Here is a 13,918-nt window from a genome sequence, read left to right on the forward strand (position 1 = left end):
ACAAAACACAGATGCCAAAGTAAAGTTTGAAATACCCACCATAATATAAGATCTTCATAGCAAAACTAAAAATTGAGAACACACATTTAACTTATGAATAATATTAACAGGGATAATTATGATGACTGATTGGCAGGCAATCTGCAAGACACTTGACCTATACTCTAACACTCGCCCCACTTTACAGATATGAAAACTGAGGTTTGGAAGAGTCAAGTGACTTTTGCAAAGTCCCATTGCTCATGACTGGTGGAGGGAGAATATAAACCTGGACACACTAGACTCTAAAACCCATGGTTTTTCTGCCACAACACTTAGTGGTACAAACAAAACTTATGTTGATGGAAGCACACAAAGCCATTAGGACTCTGTTATAAAACCTCACTTCACCAAAAGTTTAGACTTAATAAAAGAGACAAGGATCTTCATTTTTTCAAAGGGATTCATTTCAGATTTCATTTCAAGAGCAAACTCTTCTAGGACATTTAAAATATCTACTGGGCCTCAGTGTTAAGCTTCTAGGTTCAAATCTCAGCTTCACCCCTTTTCGGGTAGCTTGGGGCAAGTTATTCGGCCTCTTGGAGTTTTAGTATCCTTATCTGTAATACCCATATGCTGGTGGTAGTTCAAGAGAGAGGAGAGTGGGATTACCTGGTCAGTGCTGGCCCAAAGAAATATCACTACATAAGTGATAACGATTTTTATTATTATTATTAAATTTCAGGAGCACAACACTGTATTAAACCGAGGCCAGTGATGTAATCCCAGCAATGCAATGCCATTCACTGGTTATACCCTGCTTTATTTGCTCTCATCTAAAGAAGCCTTTGAATTAGCTCTGCAATTCAATTCCATTTGGATCTAGTAAAACCAAATCCCAGCTCTGCAACTGCATTTGATCTCTAGATGTCCTCTGCTGTGTATTTTAAATAAACTACTGTAAGAAAGAAGATGGCACTTCAGTCTTTGGCAAAACCTACAACTTGAAGAAAATTTAAAGATAGTTTTATATTTCCTTTCACAGCTATCAACTGCTTTTAGGTTCATAATTCATGCGTCTTTAGACATTCACAATAGGGTCTGTGCAAAGGAAGTGGGAGAAGATAATCATGCTGTAGAGCAAACTAACTCCACAGACTAAGGCTGGTCTTAGTAACTCACGCTCTGTGTTCTGCTGAACAAGAGTCACATTGTGAGAAATAGTGCAGCAGCTTGGTTTACAGAGAGAAGTTAATATTTTATTGAACAGTGGGCTCATTCTGGCTTGGAAGCAATCTCTGATTCAGGTAAGGCGCTGATAAATGCTTATGCTTTTCCAAAATGGGTGTGTTTCAGAAAAGCATTCCCAATCCCAAACGAGGTGACCCCTCACAACTTAACAAGCAAGTGTAGGTAGATCAGGTGAGTGGAGACTTGGAGAGCCACTCCTGGAATAGCAGAAGCGATGGGGCCAGTCAACATGCACACTGATGCCCCCACAAGGTCACCAGTCACCAGACTACAGTTTGCAAGAACAGGTCTACAACATCACACATGGTTCGGCGGGTGGACGACGTTTCCAAAGAACAGGAGGGATGATTTCCTTGACAGACAAAAGGCAAGTAAGTACAAAAGCCCTGGGTGCTAAGGGGGGATCGTCTCTCCTTGGGGCTGCCCTGTACTGCCAGGGGCACATTCACATACATCCCAGCTTGGCACACTGATGGCGACAGTCAGCAGGTAGAGAACGGCTGAAGGGATAAATCATGATCCACGCAGGCCTTCACACCCTTGGCATTCTGCACAGAAGCAGAATTCATAAATTATTCTTGACTGCCTACTTGTGTTTGAACATCTTTAATAGATGTTCAATAGATGACGAAGCCATCATCTACTTATTTTTCTGGTTCCATTATACCAGACTATTTAAAGGTTTTCCTTTAGGACAGGGGTTTTCAACCTCTCAACGTAGCAACTGGCATTTTGGGTCAGATAATTCTTTGTTAGGGGCGGGAGGGATGGAGGCCTGTCCTGTGCATTGGTCGGATGTTTAGCAGCTTCCTTGGCCTCTACCCATTAGATGCCAGGAGCTTCTTCCCTCCCCTCCTCCAGTTATGACAACCCAAAATGTCTCCAAACATTGCCAAATGCCAGGTGGGGGACAGAACTGCTGCTTGAGAACCACTGTTTTAAGCAAACATTCTCTGAAGAATCAGGCGCTCTGGCTTCAGGAAGAAGCTTAGGGTGGGGCACGCGCGTTTATGCGCACAGGACTGCCCTCTCCTGGATGGCTGGGTCGGTGCAGGCAAGAGCCTCTCATCAAAATACCAGTTGCTTGGTTACTAAGGACCATTACAATATAGCTGCCACTAAGTGTAGCTAACGGGCGTGGGAACTGGATCCCAAGATAAGATTGATCGAGGGGGATGGTGGTGGGAAGGACACTGAACTGGAAGAGGGCTTGGTTCCAATCTCAGCTTTGACGTTTGTGATAAGCAACCTGGGCCTCGGTTCTCTTATTGTAAAGATGAAGTGGGAAGACGAGATGAACTCCAGGGCAGTAGTTATACAGTGTGAGAGTCACGCAGGCTGAGATTCACATCTCTGCTCTGTCTCCTAATGGCGGACCAACGTCAGGCAAGTTATGAGGTTGTGGGGCATTTTACAATCTGTTTCATCATCTGTATCCTGAAGACACTGACACCACCCCCTTGTTGATTCCATCTAGTCTCACGGCCCTAAAGGCCATACACGGAGCGGTTACGAGGATTAAACAGGTAGGTGCTAAGAACAGTGAGTACAATATAAGGCTAGCTATGGTTGAGGTACAAGTAGATATGATTCCAGCTCTGAAATGAGCAAATATTTATTTAGCATATACTGCGTGCTAGAATTACGCTGGACATGAGCTATCAGGGGAAAAGATGAAAAAGGCAAACACAAAAATCAGGAAGAAGGTATCACCAGAGTGAATATCACATTTGCTACATTAGTTTCTTCATCTCCCCTTCATCTGGACTGTTTGTAATTCCCCCTCCAACCTCTAAGGGTTTTTTTCCCATCCTCGCGCTCAGTCAGTGGCCTCACTTCCGGTTTCTCTGAGAAAACTGAAGCAATCGGAAAATCTCTGCTAGCACCTACCCCCAACTCTACCCCTTATCAGCATGTGTCCATAATCAGACCCACCCTTAATACGATAAACTGTCTGTGATCCTAAGGCCAACCTCTGCACTAGATCCCCTTTCTTACCTACTTGAAGATATCACTCCAGAAATTTTCCCTCTCTTTCTTGCTTCATCAGCATATTCCTCTCTACTGAATCATTTTTAATCACCTCACATCTTCAAAAAAAAACCCTACTTTTTTTTTTTTTGGCGATACGCGGGCCTCTTACTGTTGTGGCCTCTCCCGTTGCGGAGCACAGGCTCCGGACACGCAGGCTCAGCAGCCATGGCTCAAGGGCCCAGCCGCTCCACGGCACGTGGGATCCTCCCGGACCGGGGCACGAACCCGTGTCCCCTGCATCGGCAGGCGGACTCTCAACCACAGCACCACCAGGGAAGCCCCAAAACCCTACTTTTTGACTCCCTTTCCTCCTCCAGCTTCCTTTCTATTTCTCTGTTCCTATTTACAGCCGAACTTCTAAGACTATTATTCTTTCCAATTCTTTTTTCTCCACCTTTCTCTTAAACTGCTCTAATCCTGATCCAGCCCCCCACGCTTCTCTGAAACTGCTTTGTTTCACTTCCATGTTGCTAACTGCAATGGTCAATACTTAGTTCTTATCTGATTTGTCAGCAGCACTTGACACATTGAACCCTTCACCCCAATTCCAGGACAGCACATTTTTCTCCTCCTGCCCACTGGCTGCTCCCTTTCAGTTTCCTTTCTTTATTCTTCCTCGTCTCCAAGACCTCTTAACATTGACATGCTCCAACACACAGTCCTTGAATTTCTTTTCTATCTACACTCATTCAAATCTCATGGTTTTAGATACTATTCATGTGTTCCCCAATTCCCAAATGAGATCTCTAGCTGGCCCTCTCCAGAAACTTCAGACTCAAACAGCTAACTCCCTACTTGACATCTCCCTCCAGCCGTCTAAAAGGCATCTCAATGAACACAACTAAAAAAGAACTTCTGCTCTTCCCCGAAAACGCTCCACAGTCTTGTCCCATCTCAGCTGATGGCCATCCCATCTTCCAGTTGCTCAAGCTAAAAAACCTCAGTTTTATCCCCAACTCCTCTTTCTTTCACACCCTTCATCTAATATCAGGAAATCCTTCAGAATCTGATATGTCACACCATGTCCACCATTACAACCCTGTTCTAAGCCACCATCACCCCCTCCCTGAAGCACTGCCATGAAAATGTAAGTCAGATCATGCCACTATGCTGCTTAAAATGCTGTAATGACTTCCCATTTCAGAAACAAAGTACCTATAATGGCCTACAACGCCCCCAGGATCTGACCCTGTGCTCTCTCTGACACTCACCTGAACCATTCTCTCCCTCGATCAGGTCACTCTCGCTGAATGGGCCTCCTTGCTGTGTCCCCAGCACCTCTCCCTCTTGCTGTTCCCTTTGCCTAGAACATTTTCCCTTCCTTTGCTTAGTCTCATGGCTCTGCCCTCACCCCCTTCAAATGTTTGCTCACAAATTATCTTCTCAACAAGGCCCTCCCCAGTCACTCAATTCAAAATTGGACCCCCCTCCTTAAGCATTTCCTATTACTCTTCTCTGCTTTATTTTTCTCCTTACCACTTATCAACTTTTAATATACTATAAAATTAACTTACTCATTTAATGCCAATCTCCCTCTAGCTTCCAAACTAGAAGGAGAGCTGTATCTCCAGCATCTGTAACAGGGTCTGATATAATAAATGTTCAATAAATATTTGTTGAATGAATGATTGTATGAATGAATGAACCAACCTTCCTCAGGTAATACATCCTATCATAGAGATTTGAGACAACTTTCTAGAAGTCTTCCTAGAGATCATCATTATAGCCTGGAGGAAATGCATCATGCAGCTAGCTATAAGTCTGGGTATTACAAGCAAGCTTTAAAGCATTTTGAAAGACTGAGGTGATACTGATATCATATTAATGATCAATGTAAATGGCAGTTTCTCAAGGGAGGCAGTCCAGTTGGTTGGGATAATTTCCCAAAGGATGCAGGCCCGACTTAAAAGGGTTCTATGTTCTGGCACATTCTGTGCACTCGGCCTCTTCCAGCAAACGGGCTCAGTGTTCTGCTGACACCCATCCTGCCTGTGCCTCCTGCTGGCTCAGCTTCTGCTCTGACAGCACGAGGGTTAGGGCAAAAGAGAAGAAAATCTCACTGACAGCGCACCTGTGGTTCACCTAGTTCCTTCTGTGTATACATCTCATTTAACACAACATTGATGTGAATTCACTTCCTGACTCAGCACACACTTAACTGAACTCACTCAAGGGCTGTGCACTGACCGCAGAGACAGAAAGAAAAAGACACAGTCCAGGCCCTCCAGATGTTCATTCTCTTGAGGGAAGACAACACACACGTCATTATCTTGCATTATTGTTTTTTATAGACCTTATCACTACCTGACATAATCTATTTACTTATTTATGCTCTCTTTCCCCACTCACTAGTACCTTTATCTGGTTCACTGCTGTATCTCAGTACCCAAGCCACATAGCAGGCATTTGAGGAATATCCGTTGAAAGAATGAAGAATATAAAAAACGCAGGGAAAAATGAAGAAGAAATATCTAAGTATGCCTGGGCAATTTAGAGGAGATTTTCCAAGAAATATATTACTCAAAACAAATCTTGAATAATGACTAGTTTTCCATGAAGTTTGGGGGAAAAAGTTGGGGTGAAAGTTAGGAAGAGGAGCAGATTCTAGACAAAGACCACAGCAGGTGCAAAGGCACCGAGATGTTCATGGAGATTGTTTTCCCTCACATTTCCCCACAGGGACCATAAACTTCTGAAAAGCAGGGGCTGTTTTAAATTTCTCCTGAGAAATCTCCCTTCCGCCTGTTCCTAGGACAGGACTGGGCCACTAGGAAACTTTTGTGAAATAACTTCAATTATCTTCTAGATCTCTGATAACTTTAAAAAGGGCAGTTTTCTTTTAGACTGTGTTCTCAAATATACCATGCAGAGCAGAGAATAAACCACAAAGCTGAAGCCAGTGCTAGACATTGTCTAGTTGACATTAGTTCCTAATATAAGGAACACATACTGTCCCTTATCTGCAGAGCAAAGCTCTGGTCCCATCTCAGCCTCCTAACATCATTATGAGGCAGCCTGGGGAAAGCACCATTTTTCCACTGTATAAAAGGAAAACAGGAAGCCCAGAGGATTAACATACAAGGAAGGCTGGGGCCATCCTGGATCCCAGGTCCCTTGACTGAAGACCCTCTGTCTGACCTTGCTGCCTCCTTTCCAAGCATGGTCCTTTGCCTTTAAGCACGCTGAGCACATCCCTGCGATGACCTCTTCTAACTGCAGTACCACTGGGAGAGAAAGACCCCCCTTCCCCAAATGGGCCTCTTTCTTCTACTGTTCCGACTGTGGGGCATCCTAACCACCTTATGGTAACTGGGGGTCATCAGATCAACTGGGCTCTTTCCAACCTGCCAACTGCACCTACTGGATTCCCAAGGTTATTTCCGTTTTCCTGTAACTACTATTTTCACTGGATTTAGTAGTCACTGTCACATTGCTGGCGGCAGACAAGTCCCAACTGACTCGTTACCGTCATTACTGAGGGCCTGGTTATGCTCCACGGAAACAATCCTCAAACAAGCCAGAGTTTGTCAACTAGCTACGAGACTGATTAACAGTCACTAGAGAAATAGCTTATCAAAAAACTGGCAGGGCTTCCTTGGTGGCGCAGTGGTTGAGAGGCCACCTGCCGCTGCAGGGGACACTGGTTCGTGTCCCGGTCCGGGAAGATCCCACATGCCGCGGAGCTGCTGGGCCCATGTGCCATGGCCGCTGAGCCTGCGCGTCTGGAGCCTGTGCTCCGCAATGGGAGAGGCCACAACAGTGAGAGGCCCGCATACCGCAAAAAAAAAAAAAAAAAAAAAAAGGCAAAAATTGATCAACCTGAAGTTCACTTTTTCTGCATTTTCTTTTCTTTTGTACACATTAAAATATTAACTCATTCAATCATCTGGCACAATAAAAGTCTTACAGTATTTACCCACTGAGGACACCCCACAGCACTGGGAACATTGGGTGGAGACTGAAGAGAGAGCCTGAGGGTCCTGGGACTTCCTGAGGGACATGAAATGAGACAGGCAGGTGTTGTGCAGGCATCTCTCACCACCCGGATCACCTGGGCACCTGCTGAAGATCAAAACACGCAGCAGATGACCTGCCCAGGCCCAGAGCCCATCGTCCTGGCCCTGCATGAAAAGGCCTTTGAAGTCAAAGGGAGTTCTGTGCACCTGGGTCGGCCCCCAGGTGAGTGGAAAGAAGAGGCAGGTGGCCTAAGGGGACGGTGGGTCTGGTTTCTATGACGCCCAGCCCCGGGGAAGGGGGAAGGCAGTCGCTCTGTGCGACACCCTCTCCTGTGAAGCCGAACATCAACCTGCCCACAGACCCCTACAGTAGGTCCTGGGCACCCGGTTTCCTCTTCTTGCCCTTCAACTCCTCTCACTTTTGTTCATTTTGCTCCTTCCACAGATAGAGAAGGGCTGTGCTTTAATATGTGACCCTCTGATGTGCTACCTTGGGCCCTGCAGAGCAGCCCATTCTCTCCCGGCCCCTCCTCTCAGTCCTGTGGCTGAGGCTGTTTAATGTCCCCAGGCCCTGGGCCCAGCTGGGGCCGAAGTGGGGGAACTGAAGGACAGCCCTACTAGCAGCTCACCCCCAAGTTGGCCCTGGGGCGTGTTCCTCTCCAGCTATATCCCCAACTCCCAGGACCAGCTCTCGCCTTGTCCCCTGTGAGCAGGCTCCCTCCTGAGCTTGGACATGACCCCACTAAATCCCCTTTGCCTTTTTCTGTACTTTCCGATCTTCTGGTAATTTCCAGCCCATCCTCTGCGAAGCCTTCCCTGACTCGCAAAGGGGGTTGGAGCCTGTGGTGCTCCATAGCTCCCCAAATTTCTCCTCTTGCGATGCTCATCAGCCTTTGCCATTCGCACCGTGGGGAGAGGCCACCACTCTTCCCCAGCGCCTTGCCAGGGCCTCGTCCCCCCAGTGCTCACCTAACGTCTGTGCATTAAAGAATGAAAGAACGTGTCCTGCTCCAAATCATTGAGGGTTTAACCACAGAGACAATTCCCTTCACCCAGACTCATAGCCCATAACGACAGCGGGGCGGGCAGCTGTACCCTGGATGCTGGAGTAGGAAGGTCCCTCCCTGGTCCTGAGCTGTACTTCCCAGGGCCTCACCTCTCCTCTGTGATTGTTTTTTTTTTTTTTTTTTTTTTTTTTTTTTGCGGTACGCGGGCCTCTCACTGTTGTGGCCTCTCCCGTAGAGGAGCACAGGCTCCGGACGCGCAGGCTCAGCGGCCATGGCTCATGGGCCCAGCCGCTCCGCGGCATGTGGGATCTTCCCGGACCGGGGCACGAACCCGCGTCCCCTGCATCGGCAGGCGGACTCTCAACCACTGCGCCACCAGGGAAGCCCGCCTCTGTGATTCTTTAGGGCGAGGGCCCAGCACCACAGTCCACCGCCAGGGCGTCAAGCCCTGCCACCTCCTGCCACACCTCACTCCCAGCCTGATCTGGCTTTAGCTTCTGGCCCTGTCATGTTGCCCTCTGGCCACAGGTCCCAAACACCACATTACAGGCACAGCTTGCATTCACCAGCCAGCTGCTGTGGTCACAATACTGCTTCAACTTGAACAGACAAACCTGAGGAGGTCTAATTTGATCTCCTAGCTTTGTATCCCAGACACAAGGGACATGCGACGTAGTGGAAAGAGCACAGGCTCTGTTCTAGAGCTCTGGCGTCAGTAAGAGCCATCACACTTTCTAGCTGGACCTTCAGCAAATTGCTTTCTCAGAACCTCAGTTTTCTTGCCTGTAACTTGAACATAACAACACAGGCATCGAAAGGGGGTCGCGACACTTAAAGGAGAGAACATAAGAAAGCACCTAGTGCAGAGCTTAGAATTTGGGAAATTTTCAATAAATGCTTGCTTTCCTGGAGGCACTGAAGCCATTGCTTCCCTTTCCGCCAGGACTAAGACCACATCAAGGGAATGAGCTGGAAGATGCTTGTTCAGTGTTGCCCTAGTTAAGACTTCCAACTGTCCTGCAATTTCTGTTCTTTCATCTTTTCTTGGTAACAGAACCTCTTATTTTTAGGCTGTGCACGGCCGCCACCAACGAAATGACATTTCCTGTCCCCCCTTCCACAGAGGAGTTGCCATGTAACTGGGATTTGGCCAATGGGTGTAGATGGAAGTGTTGTCATGACTTCCCTGCTACCTTCCTCACAGCCCAATAAGACAGGGTGGTTGGAACTCGAGTGTCTATTTCAGCTCTGAGGTGGAAGCAAGTGGCAGGCTGTGCAACAAGAAAAAAGGTGCGTGGGTCTGTGACCTCTGGCAGCCCATGCTGGCATGGGGTCTCCTCCTGTGGGCTTCATTTACATGAGAGAGAAATTGCCTGTCATCTTGTTTAAGCCACTGTTTTGAGGTTTCTGTCACTCTCACACAAAACTCATCCTGATTGATTACTCTCCTGTAATCCATTTGAACAAGGTTCCCTGCTGGATAATTATTGGAAGTGCATTGCAGGCCTTCAGCAAGCTTCCAGAGACCCCCGACAGAAGAGACTGCCCCTAGAGCATCTCTAAGCTGGAAACATGGGCTTTCAAGGGCTTGGACCTCCCGAGAGCTGGCTGCCCATCCTGAAGTAATGTCCATGGGGTCCGTTGACTCCAGAAGAGAGGTAAGAGAACCTAGTTTACTAAGAATCTACTACATGTAGTTATTCCTACATATACAACTGGAGCCTACAGGGAACAGAATAAACTTGATAAACATTAAGAAATTATGTTAGCCTGTTGCTTTGACATCTGCTGTGGTTCTTATCTGCCTGGTGAAAGTCTCCAAAAGCAACTTACTCTTTTGTACTCACATCAGAGTATGAGTTTGGGCCTTAACTAAATCAAATTGAGGAGTGAGTGAGAGAAGATCTAGAGCAGTATCACTCAAAGTGGGGGCCACAGACTAGTGGCCTGGGCTCACCCTGTATGTGATTAGTCCGCAGTGAGATAAGGAGCTTGTGCCAGAAGTTAGGTCAGCTGCATCACTAGGCCTACCGTCTCATTCTGCTGACTTTTTTTTTCACAGCAAGACTTTCTTGATGGAGGAAGTGATGGAGGGATATACATTCTGGCATAAGCTCCTTATCCGGTGTCAGACACCCCTTTGAATAGCACTGTTCTAGAATGTGGTTGCTCTCTCACAGGGATCCAAAAAAACATAACCCTACCACAAACCAAGTGAATCAGAGTCTCCGAGGATGGGGCCCAGGCATCTGTATTTTAGTAAAGCACCATAGCTGATTCTGAGGAATATCTCTGGTGGAAAACCACTGTATAGATATGACAGCAGAATGGAGGGTAGTACTGTCTTCTCAGGAGCAAAGCAATGTGAACATCTGTGCACACTTGCTTTAAACTTAAGCTTGTTCTTCTGAGCACAACGTTTTAACAGTGTCTTTCCTGGGTTCTTTTTTTCACATACTGATACAAAAGAGGAAAAAGAATTTCCTGCTTTTTCTCCCATGACAGAGACCCAGGCACTGTCTGTTGGCATCAGATGCCTTTGACTGCATGGGAAATTCGGTCCTTACAAAGACAGGCCAATGGTTCCAGAATGGTGAGGCCTTCCGTGCACGACTCCAGGGTGACGGACCCCACTCCCACTGCCCTTACCTGCAGTTCCCAGGCTCAGGAGCACGGCCACCCAGGAGACCCAGAAGAAAATGAGGATGGTAAACGTCCACAGTGGCTGGAACAGCAGGAAAGGAGAGTTGCTGATGGCTTTATCTGTGACTCGGAGAAGTTCAACTGTCAATTTTATTCTCTTTCTGAGGACAAAAATCAAGACGAGCAGAACTGCCTGGTGAGAAAGGAGTTAAATTATTCAAAATAATGAAGAACTGAGAAGAGCTGAAAACAAACCCTAATATTTTACTGACATCTCAGCAAACAACTCTTTTAAGATAGTTACTCCCTACTTTTATTATAATAGAAGAGCCATATTCTCAAATACTAACTGAGCATCTACTATGTGCTGATACTTATGCTAGATCCTGCTGCTACAACAGTGGACAAGACACAGCCCCTGCTCTAAAGGAGCTTGCAATCTGGTCAGAGAATGAGAGAAAACGAGAATAAGATCCTCTGGGGTCAGGGAACCGTCTATTTCTTTTTCCCTCCACAGCACCCAATATGCTCAGAGAATGCTGAAGGACGGCAGAAGGTCAAGGGGACACAAGTATGAGGGAAGAGGACAGTGATCGTGCCTCAAAGCAACCTTCTGTGCCTCCTCCTCTGCTGGCTTTGGCCTCCCTGTATATAAATATCATATTAAAGAAACAAACCTCCCTCTACCCTCACACCACGGCCCAGCCACCGTCATCTCTCATCTCCTTCACAGGCGAGCTTCTCCAGGTACTAGTGCACACTAGCCATCTGCACGTCCATACCTGCACTCATCCTTCAGCTGCCTGTAAACCTCCGGACCCCAAGACTCTCCTGAAACTGCTCTCCCCAAGGTCACCTCATCTGACCTCCTGAATGTCAAATCCCACGGAAACATTCCAGATCTTGTCTGACCTCAGCATGGTGTGTGAATCTCTTGTCCCCTCCTCTTTTCCTAAAATTTTCTCCTTCGACTTCTGTGACTGCTCTTTCCTCTGGCTCTCCTTCTACTTCTTCAGTTGCTATTTCTTGGGATCCTTTGGGTGGTCTCTCCTACTCCTCTGTGGTTTTAGAATCCTTCTTAGATGCTGATAACCTTTAAATAAAAATCTCCAGGGTCCAGTGGTTAGAACTCCACGCTTCCACTGTGGGGGGCACGGGTTTGATCCCTGGTTGGGGAACTAAGATCCTGCAGCCAATTAAAAAAAAACATCTCCAGCCTCACCTTTCTCTAGGTGCTAGATGAGTAAGCACTTCAGTTACTGACCAGGTGTTGGGTGTCCTATAGTGTGTCAAACTCAACTTGTCCTGAACTGAATTCATTATCTTCATACAAAAACTTATTTCCCCTGTATTCCCTACTCCAGTGGCCCTAATTTTCCTGGACTGTCCAAGAAAAAATCAGGCTCCTCTCTTGCGTGCTTCCATTTTATCCCATATTTACCCTACTGTAGCACTCCACATACTCTACTGTAGATGTTTATTGTCTGCATTTCACATTACATCAAGCTCCTTGAGGGCAGGGCCATCTGTTATTGCCAAGGACTGGCACAGTCCCAGCGCACAGCACAATCTCAATCACCTTGGACTCAGTTTCCCGATAGAGCTCTCAATCTATCCTCTCCTCTCTATTCCCACGTTGATGCCACAGCTCAAGTCTCAACATCTCTCACCCAGACCCCAGTAGCCTCTGCACTACCTTCTGCTTTTAATCCCCTTAGCCCCCTACCCCTGCCTCAATCCCTCTTCCAACCCAAGCTAAACGGATCTTTGTAAAAGGTAGAGTCAAGGATATCATCTCCCTGCTCAAAATCCTTCAACATCTCCCCAGAGCTCCTGGATAAAGATCGAAATCATCATCACTGTAAATCACGATCTTCCTGGCATGGTCCCTTCCTGTCGAGGGAACTTTCTGCAGGCTCCTCTCTTGTCTATGTGACCCCTCCCATGCTACTCCCTTGGCCTAAGATGCCTTTCCTCTTCCAGCTGGGCTTGGGCATTGCTGCCCTCAGGGACCTCATAATCAAGTGGAGGAAAGTCAGAGGGCATGGGATAAACTGTGCAAAACTGCTCCAGGGGTTGGGAACAGGGCCTCCTGCCATAGCTGTGGGGACTGGCCTGAGGAGCCAGGGAAGATGCCCGGAGAAGACGGTAGGAATTTCCATCTCTGTGTCCTCAATGCCTAGCACAACCAACAAGGAAGAGGGACATTTTTTGTTGTTGTCATTTTTTACTAAAAATTTTAATGAGGCAAAATGATACAATCTTTAGGCAAATAAACTTGGCTTCTAGCTCCTGAGTGGAATGGTAAAATGTGTGCGTTTAAATGTGTGTGTTTTTCAACTATATTATATATATATATATATATAAAATGCTCCCCTCACGTTCAAAGTACACCAGGATATTGACCACAAATGATGAGTTAACTCTAACCCGTCACTTCCCCAGTCTCAAGGGAGATCAGCATTACCCACTGGGGATGGTGCTAGGGGTGCTGGCTGGGCAGGGGGAACAGCAGAGCTGACTCACCACAGGGGTCAAGCCTCAACTTCACCCTTCTGGGCTCTAAGATGCACACTGCTGCACCTCAGCCTGTGCCCCTAGGCTGACACACTGAGGCGAGCATTCGATGCCATTCATCCCATTTTCTTCATCGCTGCTAGTGGTTTTACTGAAACCACTGAAATAATCTTCCTAGGCAGCCCCCCTCATAGGCCGCCATCTCTCCCCGTGTACCACGTCACGGCGTTGCTAGCCCTGGAATTCATCTCATTGTGGGGCGCGTGCTACCTCTGTGTCGTGTCTTCCCAGGTCCATTGCTTAGTGCGGGGCCCTGGGCATAACAGGCGCCCAGTAAACGGTGATGGTGACGAAGAAGCTAGGGCTCTTACGAGAACAAGCTCCTCAGCAGCAGTCCTTGGTAGAGACTGAGCGGCAGTGACACGTGCGTTAAATGAACGGTGTGTGAGCCGCGGTGCGCTTCCTCACTCTGCTCTCACAGCCTGCCCTTTCCCTAGCCTTACGCTTGGTGAAGAGCATTCCCCCGACCCT

General features: G+C 47.2%; 1 protein-coding gene across 6 annotated transcripts in view; it reads right to left on the reverse strand.

Annotated features, from left to right (window-relative positions):
- Positions 1 to 13,918, reverse strand: part of SLC44A3 (solute carrier family 44 member 3) — a 91,673-nt gene that overhangs the window by 46,546 nt on the left and 31,209 nt on the right. For all 6 annotated transcript variants that reach the window (XM_030759844.2, XM_030759842.2, XM_089919223.1 and 3 more), the window contains one exon: positions 10,877 to 11,063. In XM_030759844.2, coding sequence (XP_030615704.2) covers positions 10,877 to 11,063 — 187 coding nt within the window. The remainder of the gene's footprint in view (positions 1 to 10,876; positions 11,064 to 13,918) is intronic.

This window comes from Delphinapterus leucas, chromosome 1 (assembly GCF_059928025.1).
Source record: "Delphinapterus leucas isolate spDelLeu-1000000601 "Yukka" chromosome 1, BTC_Dleu_Yukka2, whole genome shotgun sequence".
In the NCBI taxonomy this organism is placed as follows: domain Eukaryota; kingdom Metazoa; phylum Chordata; class Mammalia; order Artiodactyla; family Monodontidae; genus Delphinapterus; species Delphinapterus leucas.